The sequence below is a fragment of the Thermobia domestica genome, chromosome 2 (genome assembly GCF_964235325.1).
Source record: "Thermobia domestica chromosome 2, izTheDome1.hap1.1, whole genome shotgun sequence".
NCBI classification, from domain to species: domain Eukaryota; kingdom Metazoa; phylum Arthropoda; class Insecta; order Zygentoma; family Lepismatidae; genus Thermobia; species Thermobia domestica.
This window is the reverse complement of record NC_137455.1, coordinates 10,997,463-11,017,780: the sequence shown is the minus strand read 5'-3', so window position 1 is coordinate 11,017,780 and position 20,318 is coordinate 10,997,463. Positions and strand designations below refer to the sequence as shown.

General features: G+C 37.5%; 1 protein-coding gene across 1 annotated transcript in view; it reads right to left on the bottom strand.

The window, feature by feature from the left end:
- The window catches only part of Galphas (G protein alpha s subunit), a 242,883-nt gene that overhangs the window by 15,615 nt on the left and 206,950 nt on the right, over positions 1-20,318 (bottom strand). Inside the window, exons 7-8 of the mRNA XM_081738476.1 lie at positions 15,646-15,719; positions 9,355-9,534 (exon numbers count right to left, since the gene is read on the bottom strand). Of these exons, the coding sequence (XP_081594602.1) occupies positions 9,355-9,534; positions 15,646-15,719 (254 nt within the window). The remainder of the gene's footprint in view (positions 1-9,354; positions 9,535-15,645; positions 15,720-20,318) is intronic.

The following is a 20,318-nucleotide window of genomic DNA, read 5'->3' as shown; positions in this document are numbered from 1 at the left end:
ACGGGCGCTAACCACTGTCCCCTGAGTCCCACAGTACATTAGCTCTTCCGAACACACCGGTAGACCCCGCCCGCCGCCACGGATGATAGCCAGCTCATCGTTTTATAAAGATGTAGAAAACTACTAAAGAGACTCGCTGACCATAGACGCAGGTTCGTGACCGGGAAGAGAAAAGAGGAAACAGAAGATGAACGTCGTATTGGGATCGCCGGATACGCTGGTCGACCCCCAACCTATCGACGGGCAGCCAGATGGCTGCAGAGCAATGCAGTCTCAACCATGAATATGCTACCATTGTGCCCTAGAGGAAAGGGCAGAAAAAGAGGCCCAACTCATAGAAGATCTGGCTATGGTGTAAGAGAAAGCTTTACGTATTATGGCCAAAGAATCGCCCAGCACCAGAAGCCACAACCAGCTACTGCATCAAACGAAGCAACTGAGAGCGTCCCCCGCGCCGAGAACTCCCCGGGCCACTCAATATTCAATGGGCCTTTAAAACCACCCTTAACTGGACAGATGAACGGGGCAGCTCCTGGAAGACTGGCATGAGACGCAGCAAAACACCCAGTCACCATAACTCCTTCTAATCCTGGTTCCTATTAAACGTTAAAAAGTTATGTAAAACTGAAAATTGGATTAGGATTAAATAATTAAAAATCTGGTTATTTTGAAAACCTAGAGATCTCTTCTTCAGTCACATCAATAAAGTCTGGACGGATTTAATTTGCTTATAATTTTCATAAAAATGCTCATAATGAAATCAAATAAAGTGCAAACGGTAGCGGAAGGATTAAATTTTTAGTTGGCAACACTGTTAGATAAGCGGCAACTCTGAACACGTTGAGAGAGGGAGAGGGAGGGCAAGGGTCAGTTTCTTTTTTGAAGAGGAGACCGTGAATGGAGATTCGTACCTGGATATGTAGCAGAAATACCTCATTCTGGAACTGGAGGCACGTGGAATCCAGAACGACATCGTGTTCCAACAGGACGGGGCACCCCCTCACTATGCAATCAAGGTGAGACAGTTCCTTGACGAGAAATTCCCTAACCGATGGATTGGCCGCGGTGGCCCGACCGCTTGGCCGCCAAGATCACCCGACCTTATCCCCTACGACTTCTGGCTTTGGGGTCATGTGAAAACGGAAGTTTATCAAAGAAGCCAAGTGGTTTGGAGAACTTAAAGGACAAAATCAGGGCGTCTGTGGCTGGCATTTCGGATCAAACACGGCGGAACGCTGAGTGGATTCCAGCGCCGCCTACGCGAATGTGTGGACGTAAATGGCGCCCAGTTGGAGGTGTGGCGGTGAATGAACTGAGCTGGTGCAGATTACAGGTAAAAATTTAATCCTTCCGCTACCGTTTGCACTTGATTTGATTTCAATATGAGCATTTTTATGTAAACTATAAGCGAATTAAATCCGTCCATACTTTATGAAAACCCTGTATATTAATATTTATTCTATATATAAATACTTTCAACCTTGAATACTCAACAGATGGCAATTCTTCAGTACCTGACAACTTATCATTCAGACACCCTCACAAATGTGCTTGAAACTAATTTGTGTACTAAAATCCTTTGATTGGCATTTTTTTGACAACTGAATGTAGCACTCACAATTGAGAGAGTATCTGCTGAAAGAGTTAATCGTTGAGGAAGGAAATTACGAGAAAGTAGAGATCATATATAAATAGAATAAGGGGTCACATAAGTATTACTGTAAAATGAACAATTATAACAACAATGGACGCATTAAAAACAATGGACGATAAGAATGCTTTTGTGAGGAAGGAAATAATATAGTATATCGTTCAACATAAATAGAATTGGTAACAGAAAATGTGGTTCGATTAAAGAAAGAGAAGGCTATTGGACTTAGATATCTCCATTTAAAGGCATACATATTAAATGGCCTAAATAGTGATACAGAATGCATTTCCAACAAGTTTAATACTTATGTAAATATCAGACTGTTAAGACCAGCACCCCTATTTTCAGTATTAGGGTTGGTAACACTGATGTGCGCGAGAGACCTGAAACTGACAGTACCTTTCTGCCTCCTTGCATCCACTATCCGAAACATGTTTTGAGTCAGTTTGTTTTTATTGTTTGTTTGTGTCGAGTGGATATCTTAAATTGTAATACTGGTCTGTCATACCGATCTTTACTGTAACGTCTCCTATTTTCTAAAACTTCTCTTTTAGTATTTATTTTTAAGAGTGACTTAAGAGGCTACTTACAATGGATGAACCCTCAATGTCTCGAGGTCCGTCCAGACAGAGATCAAAAAGTAAGTGGAAGATCTGTTCTAAGCACAGCTGATTCAGACTATATTAGCGTATTTGAAATATGACTTTTGAAACAGATAGTGATATCGCCGACAAATGACGACATTGTTGAAGTGGACGACTCAGATGCCGAGCCAGATTGTGTTTTGCCTAATGAGAAAGGATTTAGTAGTGACAATGAACTGTTGCTTGAAGATGAACTAAAAGAAAATGATGAACCTATAAACCAACAAAGGTTATCAGAGTTTACCTTATATGTGGACAACTGAAGAGCCTCCCAGAACTGTCAAAACGCCAGCTCGAAATATTGTAAAGGGAGGAATTTGTACAGATCTCTGGGAACAAATCCAAAACCAATTGATGTTTGGAATTTATTGTTTGCGCTAATCGCTGCCTTTACAAACCAAAAACTAGCGATAGTCAGAAATTCTCCTGGGCCTACAACAGAGTTGTCTAACTACAGGAACACAGATGCTACAGAAATAAATGTCTACATTGGTTTGTTGCATTTGTCAAGCATTTTTAAAACAAGTAATGAAATAATGGAATCCTTATTTTCAATAACAAACCGATTTTTTTTTTTTTTTTTTTTTTTTTTTTTTAACTTTATCTCTCACACGCTATAAGGTTTTGACTGCCTGTTTACGTTTTGATGATGCTAATACTAGGTTGGAACGCAAAAGTACAGATAAGGCTGCTGCAATCAACTCTCAGGAAGCAAACACTTTATCAGAGTACTTAACGATTGATGAGATACTGGTCCCATTTCGAGGTAGATGTAGTTTTAACGCGTATATGAAGAAGAAGTATCTGTCTGACGGTAAGAAGTCATATTTATGCAAGGCCTTCATTTATATTAGTGCTCGATATGATGGTGTTGAGCTTACAGAACAGGAGCAGAAGATTCTCATGAAACCGACAAAGTCCGTTGTTGGACTGTGTACTCCCACTGAACAAAGGAATGGGCATATTACCACTGACAATTACTTCAAATCAATAGAGACTGTAGATGAACTAAACAATAGAGGATTGACTTACGTAGCACAATGTAAAAGGGCAAGATGGTGATTCCAAAAGAATTTCTTCCAGACAGTAAAAGACATATGGGTTCTTCTATATTCATGCCTTCAACGAACAGACGACTCTTGCATCTTTTATCGCGAAGAAAACTAGGGCTGTTGTGCTGATATCATCGATGCATCTGACTGCAGATTTAAATCCTGACAACGACAAACCTGAAATAACTTGTTTTTATAATGAGATGAAATGTAGTGTCGATCTGCTTGATATGAAGTGTACCATTTATAGCTCGAAACAGAAGAACAAGAAGGTGGCCTTCAGCCCCCCCCCCCCTCCTTTTTAAAAATCGATTGTTGAATGTGAGCAGCCTGAACTCCTTCATTTTGTTTTTAAGATATCATGACTCACATCTGTTGAACAGGTTTGAGGTTTTGAAGAATTTAGCTTTGGATCTGATAATACCTCATAAGCGATCACGTCTGAATATCCCACAACTTTCACGTGACATCATAGAGTTTATCATGAAAATGTTTCGTGAAGAACAAGAAAAAAGGATGCACCCTGGAGTACCTGACGATAAACTGCCGAAAAAGGAAAACGTGCACCAAATGCCCTTATGTGAAGGAAAGAAAGACTACGTACAAGTTCTTCAAACCAATGCCTTATGTGCAGCTGAAAAAGTATGCATTGACTGTGCGTCCGAGTGCATCTAAAAAGGATATAGATGCAAACGAGAGCTGCGACATGAGAGTTTTTCGTATAGCTAATAAACATCATTATTTTGAACACTAAACCATATATTTTTACTTTAGAAGCATTTTAATGCTCAAATTTCTTTAATTTGTATAGGTTTATACGACAAATAATAATAATAAAAAGTTTAAATACATAAACTTATATAAGGAATAAAACTTCCTTTTGTCCATAAAACATTGCTATGCCTTTCTTGGGATTTATACAGAACATTGTTGTTATGCCTTTCTTTTGATTTATACAGAGTTAAACCTACAACTATAGCAAACAAGGCTAAAAAACATAGACTGGTCTCAGAGACCAGTCTTCACCTTAACGTAACAAAATTCGTGTTTAGCTAAAAGGTTAAAGAACGAAAAGGATCTTTCTGGAGTCGGTAATTTCCCTGACCATAACCGTGTATTACTTCAAGTGCAACCCAACTAAAAAAGGGTAGCCAGATAATAAAAGATAAAAACTGATTCATTTGGAGTGTCGAGGAGTAATTAATGGTGAGATCATTGAGTAAAATGTTTCTCGACTGGAGCTGAGATGGCTGGAATATACAGAACAAAGACACGACAATTATCTGGCACAGGGAACAGAAAAGCTGGAAATAACAGGAAGAAAGAAGAGAGGAATATCCAAGATGACATGGAAGGACAAGGTAATTTTAGGGAGAGAAGGTAGAAAATAGAGGACGTCCAGGATAGAAGAAAAAGGAGGAAAAGAAAGACGGAAACACCGATCCTATAAAACTTGAGAAAAGGCGAATACAATAATGATGATTAACAGATATCTGAAATGTTATAGATGTTTATAGATCAATCCGTTAATACCATCTGCATAAAAGCCTGAGGAGTTGAGGCAAACCAGGTTTCTTATTCATTAAAGACTTCCTCCTGATCTAGAAAATTCCTCCTCTCCAGATGTTTCTTCATATTTGGGGAGAAAGTAATTGGACGAAAACGGATCAGATGAATACGGTTTGTGGAGTAAACGTTCGTATCTACATTGGCGCACAAAAGTTAGTATTTCTGTTGTTCGATGTGCCGGTGCAGTGTCCGCTATAATATGTTCCTGTGATTGAATCCACTTTTAGTAAGTAATCAATCAAGATCACATGCTTATGTTCCAAAACACGGGCTATGACTTTAAATGCTGCACAATGTCTTTTCAGGGGTGGGAGTGAGATTGGTTTCCATGTGTTACTCACTTTGCTTTCAGGGTCAAATAGTATAAACGCGGTATTCATCCGTAGTCACGAATCTGTTTACACAAGCATCCCTGACCTTGTGGTATAGGTCCAAAATGCTTTTGTGGACACTGCATATGTTGCTGTTTTGGAAAAAGTGTGAACAATTCACCTTGCTATTACTTTAATCATACGCAAAATGTAGCGCGAACGGAACAGTCAGACGTCTACCTTCTAGCGCTAGCTACTCAACTTTTGCCATCACGCTTGATGTATAGTCGTTGAGGGGTAACCAGTGATGAAAATTTTCCCGGAAAATTTTCCGATTCATAAAAACATACTCCACTTATTCCTACATCGTTGTATAGCCATGATGTGAGGTGGAAAATTTTCTTCTATATTTTTCCGGAAAATTTTCCGTTCTTAACAAATATCAGTGATCAAGTAACAATTCCCCAGTATTCATAAATTGATTAAATTCATGTATAGAAATGTTAAAAATTGAAAGATTGTTTAAAGAATCTGAAAATTTTCATGGCTCAGACAATTTTCAGTACTATGTAGGAACAAGTGAAACAATTTTTCATGAATCGAAGAATTGTCTGTCCTGCACAGTGATGAAAATTTTCCGGAAAATTTTGAAACGGAAAATGTTCCGATTCATAAAAACATCACTTATTCCTACATCGTTGTTTAGCCGTGATATGAGGTGGAAAATTTTCTTCTATATTTTTCCGGAAAATTTTCCGTTAACAAATATCAGTGATCTAGTAACAGTTCCTCAGTATTCATAAAATTGATTGAAATCATGTATAAAAATGTTGAAAAGTGAAAGATCGTTTAAAGAATCTGAAAATTTTCATGGCTCAGACAATTTTCAGTACTACGCAAGAACAAGTGAAACAATGTTTCATAAATCGAAAGATTTGTGTCTTGTATGGAAAAATTGAAGAACTTTTTATGAGTCGGAAAATTTTCATCATTTTGAAGCAAAAAGTAAAACAACTTTTTGTGAATCGGAAAGTTTTATTGTTCTATAGAAACAAATGTAAGGAATTTTCATCATCGGAAAATCTTTATCACGATGTAGAAACAAGTAAAAACACTTTTCATAATCCGGACAGTTTTGTATATTATGTATAGTGATGTTAGGTGGAAAATTTTCCACTATATTTAACTGCACATTGAGATATACAATTCCTATAGAGGAAAATTAGACAGCAACAAATTATAATTTTCCAATTAGATTTCGGGAACCATAAAATTTTCTAATATTTCAAGTTGGGAAATTTACATAGTGTTTCTCTCTCTCTCTCTCTCTCTCTCTCTCTCTCTCTATTATATCTACTTATTTATAAATGTCGCAGAATGTAAATCTATAAAAGTAGTAAAGCTATGAGAAAACAGTCTTATGCGTATTAAACTGACGAAATCTAATATTGTAAGATCAAAGGTGGATTCTGAGGGAAGAACGCATTGAAGTTTTTGAAACATTCTTGAAATGAAGAATCGTTAGATTTTCACATGAAACTTTTTAAGACAATATTTATTTCCAATAAATTTTACGGCTAAACAACGATGTAGGAATAAGCGGAGTATGTTTTTATGAATGGGAAAACATTCATGACTTTTAATAAATTGAAATTTTAAATAATAGAATGGGATATTTGTACTCTACGAACTCATGTTCTCTGCATTTGGCATACATACACACACACACACACACACACACACACGAGAGAGAGAGAGAGAGAGAGAGAGAGAGAGAGAGAGAGAGAGAGAGAGAGAGAGAGAGAGCGGAGTTGAATTGAGTTGATTTTGAGTTTAACGTCCCTTTTAGCAGCGAGACTATATAAGACGGGACCAACTGATTAACGTGAAATCCGAACTACATGAGCTCCCGCTGGGAATCGAAGCCAGGTCTTCCATGCCAAAGGCGCGTATGCTAGCCGTTTAGCAACGAAGGAGCTCGCAGATGAAAAGAGAGAGAGAAACACTGTGTAAAATTTTACTTCCCAACTTGAAATATTAGAAAATTTTCCGGTTCCCGAAAGCTAATTGGAAGATTATAATTTGTTGCTAACTTGCCTCTACAAAAATTCAATTTTGTAGCTGAATGTGCAGTTAAATATAGTGGAAAATTTTCCACCTAACATCACTATACACAATATCCAAAATTGTCCAGCTTATGAAAAGTTTTTTCTACTTGTTTCTACACCGTGATGAAAATTTTCCGATCTATGAAAATTCCTTTCACTTGTTTCTACAGAGCAATAAAACTTTCTGATTCACAAAAAGTTGTTTTACTCTTTGCTTCAAAATGATGAAAATTTCCGACTCATAAAAAGTTCAATTTTTCCATATAAGACAGAAAATATTTCTATTCATTAAAAATTGTTTAACTTGTTCTTACATAGTATTGAAAATTGTGTGAGCCATGAAAATTTTCAGATTTTTTAAACGATCTTTCCCTTTTTTACATTTCTGTACATGAATTCAACCAATTTTATGATTACTGATGAATTGTTACTTGATTACTGATATTTTTTTAGAACGGAAAATTTTCCGGGAAAATATAGCGGAAAATTTTCCGAAATGGAAAATTTTCCACCTCACATCACTAGGGGTAACCTTCTCTTCGGTCACCATGTAGACTTGCGCGACCACATTTGAATTCTCTCTTCTAATATTTCACTGTATCATAAGGTGGGCATTCTTCACCACCTACAGTTGCCATCTCTTCACGCCAATTTTCTTTAAAGTGAAGGAATTTAACTACAGCTCGGTATTCGATTTTATCCAATATTCTGCGCCGCTTAATTTTCTGGCTGTAACATCAATTCAACAGAACGTAAAGAAAAATTAGTATACAAACAATGTTCATTCAATAAGTAACCGGAAAAGTTACCAAAAATAAATAAATTAAAAATAATAATGAAAACTTCAACAAAGGCTGTGATTCTTTGTTATTTTTTGGTGACCTAGAACTATTATCAGATGGGCTTGGCACACCTGCATCGCTGAGAATCAGTGAAACAAGATGGCGGCACCCTTGCAAGTTTGCACTAGCTTGCAGCAGCGGAGCGTCTGTTAGCTGAAGGGTTGAAACCAATCGAAATTCACCGTCGGATGGCAGTGCAACATGGTAAAAATTGTTTGAGTCACAGACAAGGGGACCAGTGCACGAGTGGGCAGGTTAAGTTCAAACGGGGTGTAACAAGTGTTGAAGATTCGCCATGCCCAGGACGCTTTGTCTGTGCAGTCATGGAGAACATTGCGCGAGTTGATATAGGAAAACAGGCGTATTACGGTGAGTGATATTGCAGCAAGGATTAACATTAGTGTCGGATCAGCCCACCAAATTGTTAATGACGTACTGATATTCAAGATTACTTTCAGCTAACAAAAATCTAATGACACTCTGTCGTTGCACGTTGGTGCAAACCTGAAAGGGTGCCGCCATCTTGTTTCACTTGATTCCCAGCGATGCAGGTGTGCCAGGCCCATCTGATAATAGTTCTAGGTCACCAAAAAATAACAAAGAAGAACAAAGTTTGTCGAACTTTTCCGGTTATTTATTGAATGGATCTTGTATTAAGAGATGCCAACTTATCATTGTGTTATTTTTTACATCACTAGTACATCTTTATCACAGTGGGGATAATAACTTTCTGCCCTTTCCTCGTACTGTAAGGGATAGAAACGAAAGGCGCACATGTTGAACAGGAAGGAGAAGTTTAGCTGGTTGGAAGAATAGTCTAATAAAAATAGGTTAAGATATTGTTGGACATATAGTTGTATTGCTAGTGACCCTGTAGTGTTAAAGTGAAAATGACTGTAGACCAGTGATGACACACAATTGTTTTGATAGACGTAAAAATTGGAACTAGCTTCCTCTTAAGTGGCTCCCAATAACAATTTTGACACATTCAGAGTTAGAAATATTCTATATTCGTGTCGTTCCCCTCAATTTTAACATGCCAAAGACGCCCACGCTCACATGGTTCACATGTCCATGGGAAAAATAAAGCAAGGCAATCATTTTGCTTTTAGTAGTCTGTATTGATAATTAGTGAACATAACCATCCTTCTGAAGTCAGAAACCACCTAATGCTTACCGATTGTTCCAAATGCTTTTGAACAGTTCCAATGATTCTCGAAGCCTATTTTGACTTGGGTCCTCTCGTAGAACCATATTGTAACTGCTACATGCCGTGACAAATATAATTGCCGTGACATCATTGAAGCACTGGATCCATTTTCTTCTTTCATCCCGTTGGCCGCCTACGTCGAACATACTGGAAAAGAAATGGCAACAATCAGTACAAAGAGAGTGATCAGTGACCACTGTCGTCCGTCACTGTATTACACACGCAATATCACTTCTCTAATATGTATTACCTTACATGTAATATGTTACAATCTAAATATATGAACGGTACTCCAAGCAGTGTTCGAAGTGGAAAAAAAAAAAGCAGAGGCGGTATGTTTTATTACGATTTTGACTCAACATACCAGCTATTTAAATATGGTCTTGATCACTGAAAAACCAGAAACGGTATGTCCTGATTACTGAAAAACCAGAAACGGTATGTCCTGATTACTGAAAAACCAGAGGCGGTATGTCCTGATTACTGAAAAACCAGAAACGGTATGTCCTGATTACTGAAAAACCAGAAACTGTATGTCCTGATTACTGAAAAACCAGAAACGGTATGTCCTGATTACTGAAAAACCAGAAACGGTATGTCCTGATTACTGAAAAACCAGAAACGGTATGTCCTGATTACTGAAAAACCAGAAACGGTATGTCCTGATTACTGAAAAACCAGAGGCGGTATGGCATACCACCGCATACTCTCTCACTTCGACCACTGACTCCAAGACATATCTCAGATTTTGTATACAGCTTATGGATGTTAAGAGTTTCTTTTTCAGACATTATCTTAGGTAGTAGATCCGTGCATTGGTTTAGCACATGCTATTTATTATTGTTACACACTGAGGATGATTGAACACATTATGATAAATGGAGGAATCTCCTTAGTAGCTATGGAGGGAATAATATCTAGAGGAAGTCAGCGATTGAAATATACGAACCAAATAATACAAGATATAGGAAAGAAAAGCTACAAAGAAATTAAAAGTCTGGCCCAGGATAGGGAAGGGTGGAAAACTGCGTGAGATCAATCAAGAGATTGCTGACCTAAGATACGATGATAATTTATTACCGGCAGCGTACATTTTAAGATAGAAGAAAAAAATGAACATGGTTTCTTCTTGTTTTCATTCGATTTTTGTTAGGATCGCGCTAGTGGGTTTTATAAGACTGTAATGTCTTTAGGATTATGCTAGTGGATCTTGTAAGATTGTAATATTATCAGGCTCGCGCTTGTGGGTCTCATAAGACTGTAATGATAGTACGTCCGTCCGTTGCTCCACATGGTAACTTTTGAACGAAAGAGAAACTTTTGAGTTCTGTTCTTTACAGTAGACAGCTAGAACTACAAGTGGAATCAATCCGTAACGGTCACTTGAACAGTGGTTATCCATTCATTCATAAATGTACGTTTTGCGCAACGTTAATATGTAACCCTCATAATATTTAAAGAGTTACGGGTTGCACAACAATTTAGGCGGAAATATTTAGATATTCTTAATCCTTATTATCAACGCAAGCCCTTTCATTCATAAGTGTGCGTTGCGCGTGACCCCTTTTACTGTCTTTTAGCAGAGTTTATTCTAAGGCTCACCTTATTGAATCACACAAATATGAAAATTCACTACATTTTGATTTACAAATAAATGGGGTATAATCGATATAATAAAATTATTTGGAAAATTTAATTGTTGCATGGTGGAGTTAGTTCTCGGATATAAACCTAAATAGTGGTTCGGATCCCATTTTAAACAGAAAGTCCTGTCTTATACAGCCTCGTAATAATGGGTGTTCATTAGGCTCAACAGCTATGATCGTATTTTTTCGAATACTGCAATTTATAGCAGCATTGCATTGTCGTAAATGATACAATTAGTTATAAAAATGTAAGTTATCATTTAGTTTTAACAATATGTAAAATACGTAAAATCATTTCTGATTTCATGGGGGGGGGGGGGGGGCAATTGACGGTTGTCGCACGCACATACACAAGTTTCGAAAAGCCACCTAGGAGCAGGACACATATAGGCACACCTAATGTCACTAGGACAAGACCACACCTGAACCCTCTTCTCGGCGCTCCTTGACTGCTTGCTGCAGAAAGCTGCTTTCAAAAACAAACTTACGAAAGGGAAGCTTTGGCTAACGTAGCAAAACTGCTAATAAATCCTTCTTCTCTTTTTTATAGAAGAGGATAAATCTATACTTTTGGACAAAGTTAAAGGCCTTCTTCCATAACCACAACTCATTCACCCGCAAGCCCCCCCGCCTCCAATTCTAGGGAGCATGTGAGCTGTCATTTTTTTCAGCAGTCAAAGATACTGCCTCGCGGTATACTTTCTTACGAAAACTGATCTTCACCTGGTATTCATAAAAAATAAAACGACAAAGAAAGAAGGTTAAAAGGGAAGGAACTGAGGCAGCATTGGGTTTCAGCAAGCAGGCACTATAAATCTTTACCATGTGTTACGAAGTCTAGCAGGGGAAAGCTTAAGAGTATTTTCACAATTCCTAAAAAAAAAAAAAAAAAAAAAAAAAAAAAAAAAAAAAAAAAAAAAAAAAAGCTCTTTATCAATGTTTTATACTTACACCTGCTTGGCTGCATGTATTACTACACTTCACCGGCGAGTTAATTCTTTGTGGAATCCGAATTACCGTAATGAGTTCAAATTTTAATGCTCTCTAATTGGAAATCGAAGCCGGGACCACTTACACAAAGGCAAACGCGTTAGCCATTAGATGAAAGAGGAGAGCCGAACATGTTAACATTCCGTCTGAAAGTATTTTACGTAATTTAGTAATCTGTTAATTCTGAGTGCGTTGTTATTTACTTAATAGTACTCCAGCAAAGCCAATGTAAAGGAGCGCCAGTGATAACAACAATAAAATTTAAAAATTAAATGAAATTTTACGTTTTACGTCCCTTGGTTATGCCGGTTAGGCTAAAGGAGACGGTGATAATGAGAAATTAATGAAATGAAGAAAGTGGGAGGAAACGGGAGAACCCCGAGAAAACCCCTGCACACGGTGTTTATCCACCACGAAATTCACGGCGCGGGCTGGGATCGAACGCTCCACCACTGAAACAACAAAATATGTTGTTAACAAGGATCACTCTTTTGTTTGCAGGCTTCCTAGCTATGGCCAGCCAGACGACTTTTAAATCGATTTAGTATGGTCAGCACATCGTTAGTCATCATATTCATTATTGTTGGAAAAAATAGATTTTAAAAAATTGAAGAGGCACTCTAAAATTCGATAAGCAAATTTACGACAGTTTGTTGCATTTTTCGAAATTTAAGCATGAAAATTTATATCGTTTTGTCATCGATAACATAATAATAATAACATAGCGTAGACGAAATTTTCATTCACAAAGAGCAAAATGGATATTCTTAGAATTGAGATTTTGCAAAATGGCCAACTTAGTGCTTCGATACGTAGTTCAACGGCTCGCCACTAGATGGGAGTACTATTTAAACGAACGTAAGAAGACATGTTTTACCAATTGAATACTAGATGGCAGTAAATGACTAGTTACTAGAGTTTGAAGGTTGCCGGATACACACATGCACATACAGTTCTCAATGTATTTTAAAAGAACCTTTCGTTTGAAACGGATCAGTGGTCTACAGAAAACAAATTTACGTATTAACTTGAAGGTTGATTTTAAAATGAGATCTTTTAAACCCTCCAGTCGGCGGCGGAGCTAAGCTGTCTAAGGGGTTTTGCAACTCAAAACATTGCGCCTGTCTGAAGTTTTCACTGATTCCTTATTTCTTATTTATTATTTTTGATCAAAATATCCAATACATTTCAGTCAAAAATTTTCTTACAGGCTTTAATCTGGAGAACTACACATAGTGTTGCCAAACCCAAACTATCACTTAACTCGGTATGGTGTGCTTATTTCCCAGAAAATACGAAAACTCGATTTAGGCGCCGTTCAAAAATTTTGTGGCCCCTGGTCCAAAAACTAATTTTTGGCCAAGATCGCAATCTTTTGATCTATTTTCTTTATCATTCCCAAAATCCTTGTTAAAAAAAAAAAAAGTCTGGCAAAGAAAAGAATTACTATGTCGGTAACCTTTTTGCTTTTATCTGTCTAAATTCAATCGTTTTGAAGGAATTAGTATGCTTTTAAAAGTGATTAAATACTTAAGAATTGTGTAAGCGTATATTTTTTTCTTAAGACGTTTTCTGCTTAGCACCCCACAGCAGTTACGGTTCAAATCTCCGCCATTTTACATTTTTTTTTTTTTAATCTGAAGCAAAATACAGACTTAAAATCTGAACTACACAGCGCCCTAACTGAGAAAATATTATGAAATAAACTGGTAGAAGTTTTTGTCATACGATTTACAGCTAAGAAATACAGAGTGGGCGTATGTCACTTAACAAAAATGCATTTGAAATGAATTATTTATAATTTAAATAGTTTATAAGTCTTCTCACAACGTATTATTCACGAACTACTTATTGTCACGAATAATGCTGTCTACGAAACGAGTTAACAGTAAGAGATTGGAGTGGGAGCGTTATACTGCAAAGGTCTTCTACATTCGTTAATGTCTAAATTTCAGTAACAAGACTGCCATGAAAGAGGTTGATTTTAGAATGAAATCATTCAATCTCTTCAATTGTCGGCGAAGCTAAGCTGATGAAGATACAGTTAGTGTGCTGAAACTGTTACGTATTTGTGTTTTTATATATTTTTATCACATTACTCACTTTCTCATCGAATTAAAAAAAAATAAACTTCTTTAGTGATTCGTCACAAATCCTATGCACTATCAAAATTTCAAGTTTTTACCTTAAGAGTCTTCATCCCGGCGAAATTAAAATACCGCTAATTTTACAGTAATTATGTGATATCTTCAAACAGATAAAAGATAATTGAAATGTGGAACAAGAGCGCCCTAGACAATATTATTTTGCGTGAAGTACCGTTATCACAAGTCACCTAGTGGCTTTCCGTTTTCAGCTGTTTAGAAACGCGAAAATAAATGCCGATTTTCAAAATGGCTCGAAATCGAAAGCAGGTGAGTCAGTCGTGATAACGGTTTCTCATGTAAAATAATATTGTCTAGGGCGCTCTTGTTCCACATTTCGATTATCTTTTATCTATTTGAAGATATCACATAATCACTGTAAAATTAGCGGTATTTTAATTTCGCCGGGATGAAGACACTTAAGCAGTTGGCCCGCGCATTTATTAGTTACTCATTCAATCATTTCTTGTTTTATATATAGATATAATCCCACATCAACAAGTTGTTATTCTGCGAAGGGATATCTCTTACCTTAACAAACCTTAAAAAATTAGTGAAACCAGCATCTAAAATACAAAGGATGATCAGAAAGTAAGGTTACAAAGCATGTACTGAAACATGTATATATTTCATACAACCAACACCGCCAACGGATAGTTATTTTCTAATATAGTCCCCATATTAGTTGAGGTACTTGCCGCATCATGGGATGAGTTTGAAGATTTCTTCCTGGTAAAAATCCTGTCTTTGCGTGTTCAACCACGTCACGAAGTGTTTCACTTCCTCATCTGAAGCGAAGCAACGGCCTCCTGGATGCTCCATTAAGTCCGGGAATAAGTGAAAGTCGCTTAGAGCGAGGTCTGGGCTGTAAAAAGAGTGGCCGATGATGTTCCAGTGAAACTGTGTTCAAATCTGTTGATGATGTGCTGAGTCGGTCACTGCGCTCCTAGTCGGTGACGTTTTTCTCTACCACTCGCAAACTTTCCACACTATTCTGCGACATGCTGACGAGACAGTACAGTTTCTCTGTAAACCTTTGCCTACTGCTGGCGAATTTCAACCGCGGTTATGTTTCGTCCACAGAAATCGAATAACTGAGCGAAACCAGTTTTTAAAACGAGTCGCCATTTGTATTTACTTACAACTAGCGTCATATGTGGTGAGTGGCTCAAACTCTGCACAGTTGCCAACTTCCCTGTATTATTACAATTACCGCACACTCCTCATTCCTCTATAACAGACGGAAGTCCAGAAATATCGGCCTTGTAACATTAGTTTCCGATCCTCCCTCGTATTGAAGTATGATTTAACACTTCAAGGAAATTTATAACTACATCAACCAGTTGTTATCCTATCACTTTTTATAGGAATGGAATACCTCTTACCTTAACAACCCTTTACATTACAAAAAAAGGTAAAACCGGAAATCAGCATCTAAAAAAATAAGCATTAAAAAATAAGATATTTTGGTTACTTACTGGAAATTAACTTTGTCTACTTGAAATCTTGTTTCGAATATTCCTGAAGTTAGAACTCTACACCTCAGGATATCCTGTGAAAACAAATAAAGAATAAAATTAGTGCATAATTTACGTCGAAGAAATTTCAATATTTACTTTCTGTCTACCTTTTCAAACTTTTTGGAACAACATGCGACATAGTCAATAATTAAATCATGTAGTGATAAGCAATGAGTTAAAACCTGTTAATTTCGCTAGAGTTAGAGTAGCGTTTCTCAAACTTTTATCAAGTGGTGACCACTTTTATTATTATGAAGAATGTTCTACGGAGTTCCCCCACTCTTGCTGCTGCAAAAAAACATTTTTTTTTCTTTTTAAAGCTAAACCAATAGGATCTACATTTATTCTTCTGCTTTCATATAAGTTAAAATATCTTCTATTTCATACTACTACAAGTGCCCGTTCTTTGGACGAACTCAACAGTATGCAACCTGCAATGCAATATGGGTTGTCTGAAGGGATATATATATATATATATATATATATATATATATATATATATATATATATATATATATATTTATATTTATTTATTTATTGAATGTTCTAAAAATGGCACCTACGGACAACAGTGTGCTATTCTTCAGGTCAAAGCGAAAATCCTATAAAATGGTATACCTTCCTGAATCTTGGAGGTTTCCCCCTAGGTGTCTACGAAATTTTGTGTAATTATTTCATTCGGATTTTGTGGCCAATGTAGTTTTGCCTGTTTTTTCTTATCTGCTAGTTTAATCAATTCCTGGTCGAACCATGGTTTGTTCCTACGTATTTCCGCGTGTCCCAATTTTTCTTTTGCTGAAATTTTAATGCTATCTAATTTCAATCCAAGTATCCTCAACACTAGTGCACTCCGAATCTTCTAAAGCCGAGAATCTATTCGAAACTTTAATTTGGTATTCCTCTCTTACCTGGCTCTCTTCTAATTTCTTTAAATTAAACCTTTCCGTTTTCAGACACGAATATTTCCTTTATTCAACGATAATCTCTTTCCTATTATCATTGCTACTAGGTAGTGCTCAGTGTCAGTCAACTCCTCTAAACAGCTGAACATCAATTATGCTAGACTGTCTTCCTTTATTTTCTAAAACGTTATCAATTTGATTGTGTGTTTCTCCGTCTAGTGAGGTTGAAGTACATTTATGAACATCGCGATGTGGGAATTTTGTAGTCTTCACGATAAGGTTTTTGGATGTTGCAAAATTCATGAGAATAACACCGTTGTCATTACTTTCCTTATGCAGACTTTCGTTCCCTATAACTGGCTTCAAAATATCCTGTCGTCCTACCTTCGCACTGAAATCCCCTAATACGATTTTCATATGGTATCGCGGGGCTTGGTCAAATATCCGTTCCATCCAATCAAATATCCGTCAAATATCAAACAGTGCTGCTCCACAAAAGAAAATTATCACAATGATTATTTTTTTTAAAGGTAAGAGTTTTCGTGTCTGCATGTCAATTCCAGAACTGAAACGTGGCATTCACTAAGAAGTTGAGAATTCCCTTAGATATGCTGCAAAGAGTAATGAGTGACCTCAGCAAGAGGATTACTGAACGTGTACAGCGGAATGGCCGCCATCTGCAAAATGTTACTTTTGGGCAAGCACGTTTTCAGTGGAGCATTATTTTCTTTATTTTTCGCCCCACTATTTTCTGTTTGGTGACTTAAACTCACAAATAACTAAAGGCTTTCTTGTCTAGTTTGTATTCCAACTTGTTATACCCAAATAAATTTCATCATAGTCTCGTAATAAAGTTTTTAAAATCGCCCGATACACTGACACACCTTGTACCTGTGTAGGAGAGACAGTGAAGCACGATATTTCTATAGGACGTAGAAGGGTTATTAGATGTATTCGTTTTGCTGACGAATTGGCGTTTGATGAGGAATCTGAACAGAAAATTAGACATGTTAGAAAACTCGAAGAAATGCTGCGAAGAATATGATGAAAATAAACATTAGAAAGACAAAAGCATTGATAACTGAAGCAAAGTGGTCTTTATCAACTACACAAGCAAATAATAATATAAAGTAGAACAGGTGACTATTGTTTATTTAAGTTTTACAGATCTTTACGTCCATAAGAAATACACAAAAATTATACACTTTTCCCAATTTTTAATAATATAACGGAACACTAGCACAAGACGACTGAGTGTTCACTAATCACTCCTGATAATAGATATCTATAACTCTAAAACGGACAGTAGCTCTTAGTATCTGCTAGGAATAAGACAATGTGCCTACATCAAGTACATGAAGGATAGAAATGGCGAAAGAAGTTAAGGTAGTAATGTGTATTCGTGAATTTGTGAATAAACAGCTATCATGTGTCGTATTCTACCGAAAAAGGACAGAAACAGACAATACGCACAAGCAACGATAAATGATTAAGAGGCGTTCCGAAATGTGGGTGGAGAAAAGATTGAAAAAAAATACAAGGAGACACGATAATACACCGACAAACTGAAGGAGGTGATAGTAGACATTAAATTAAGCAAAAAAAAAAAAAAAAAAGACTAATGAACGTGAGTACAAAAAAAAGCACTATTTCCACATGAGAGGCCTCGAAAAAATGGCAAAGAACCTGATACAATGTCGAATATCTCATGAATCCGAAAAGATACCGCTGTTGGTCCTAAAGATTACATAGGAAGTCGCACCCGACAAATGCTATGGTGTCCAGATGGAAGTGGAGTTGTCGATCCATAATGGGAACCCCAGACGGGGAATCCTTAACAAAATATAGGTATCAGACTCAAAAATGAAATGAAAAAAAAAAAAAAAATGCTATAGAAAGCATGATGAGATCCACAAACAGCCATCATGTATGAACAGGAGCCCCAAGCAGACGCATGGAGAAGATTCCCTGGGTCAATGTAAAATCACACAGAGGCAGTAAGAGGTATCAGTCATATTACTGAGACACGAGATGTTACTACCCCTCCTTGATTAACCAGTTTACTTCACAGGAGCAATACAACACTAGCATGCCGCGAGATACCATAGTACATGCAAGCAACACAGTTACGGGATCCAGTAACAGGAGCAGGATAGAGGATGGGAATGGCGCGCCGAAGTGGGTGCACTAAAACTACGGTACGAGTTCAAAATTTCCTTCATGCGACGATGCATCAGTAATTGGCCTATACATTCGAAGGTTCTAGCCTGTGCCCAAAAGTTGCCCATTACTTGCCAATTACCCATTTGTGTAGGTTGTGCTGATTTTGCACAGGTCCTGATTTCCGAGGGTCTTCAGTTACACTTACAGAGCAGTCAAGTTCATTCAATCTGGCAGACGAACCAAAACTTTGACCAATTCATTTGCCACAGTAGTCCGGTCCAAATGTCGGCGAAGTGCGGGAGAACCTATTACAAAAGAGTCACACAAATAGTCGTACGTGCAGGGCCGTCTTCTCCAAAAGGTCTGGAAATGTTTCTTGCAAGAACTGTAGGCCAACTCGGACTCGTGAGGTGTTGCAGTAACATGTGCGAATTAAGTATCATTTAACATACGAGCTTAAACACTAACACGAAATTGTTGGTACTGATGGGTTTGGACACGTGTAGATTATCCCCCACACATGCATATCACGGAAATTGGTGATGTCATCGCGATAGAAGGCCATTTCATTGGTAGAATACGGATAATACAAACTGCTCATCGTTGATGGCCTACTGCTGGAACCAACAACAAAACACTGGAATATACCTTGCACACGTTACTGATACATGATGTTTTCATATAGGACAGATGACTTACGTTATGAGCTCTGATCACATCTGGAGCTTATACTGACTCGGAGAATACCTTGCTTGATTGGGTGTTCGTGCTTCATATTGTCGTTCTTGGTTCAGAGTCGTCTCTTCCACTTACAATGTCACTATCTCTTTCTGATGAAGGTGCACAACATCAACCGTTGCATGATGGGGCTGCGAATTATTGTCGCAGAATCGTGTTCTCTCCTATTCATCGACCCATGTGCACACGTATACATTAAAACTTTTCCAATATCACCACTGTATCTACACAACACATAGTTACTTTTATTGTTTACACTCATACTGCCTGCTCATGAACGTATTGGGGTACAAGGTACCAGCTGAATAGTGTGAGGAACACTTGCGCCCTAGTGAATCTTCCAATCATCCGCTGCTACACAGCGCTACATCCCATGTCACACCTTCCTCCTAACGCTAGGTTTTCGTTGTTGTATTGGTCAAAACGCAATTTACTATCATACCCCGCTCTCGCACTACGTTTCCTGTGTGCAAGTGGCAACACTATCTATACGTTCCTCACGGCATGCTAATGTTGTATTGTTCCTGTGGTGTGTACTGCTTGATCAGGGGGTGGTACGGTACCATATCGCGTGTTAGTAACAGGATCGATCCCTCTTTCTACCTTCTACGATTTTACGTTGGCTCCGGAGGGCTTCTTCCTGTTCGTACATTGCCATTGTTGCTGATTTCACCACGCTTCGTATCGCCCTTTTTCTGCATTTTTGCCTAATATACCAGTTTCTTGTTGGAGATTCTCCACCTGTCTATGGGAATTCCCACTTCGTGTCGACTGTTCCGCTTTCATCTGTACACCATTGTATTTGTTGGGTAAGACTTTATAATCTGA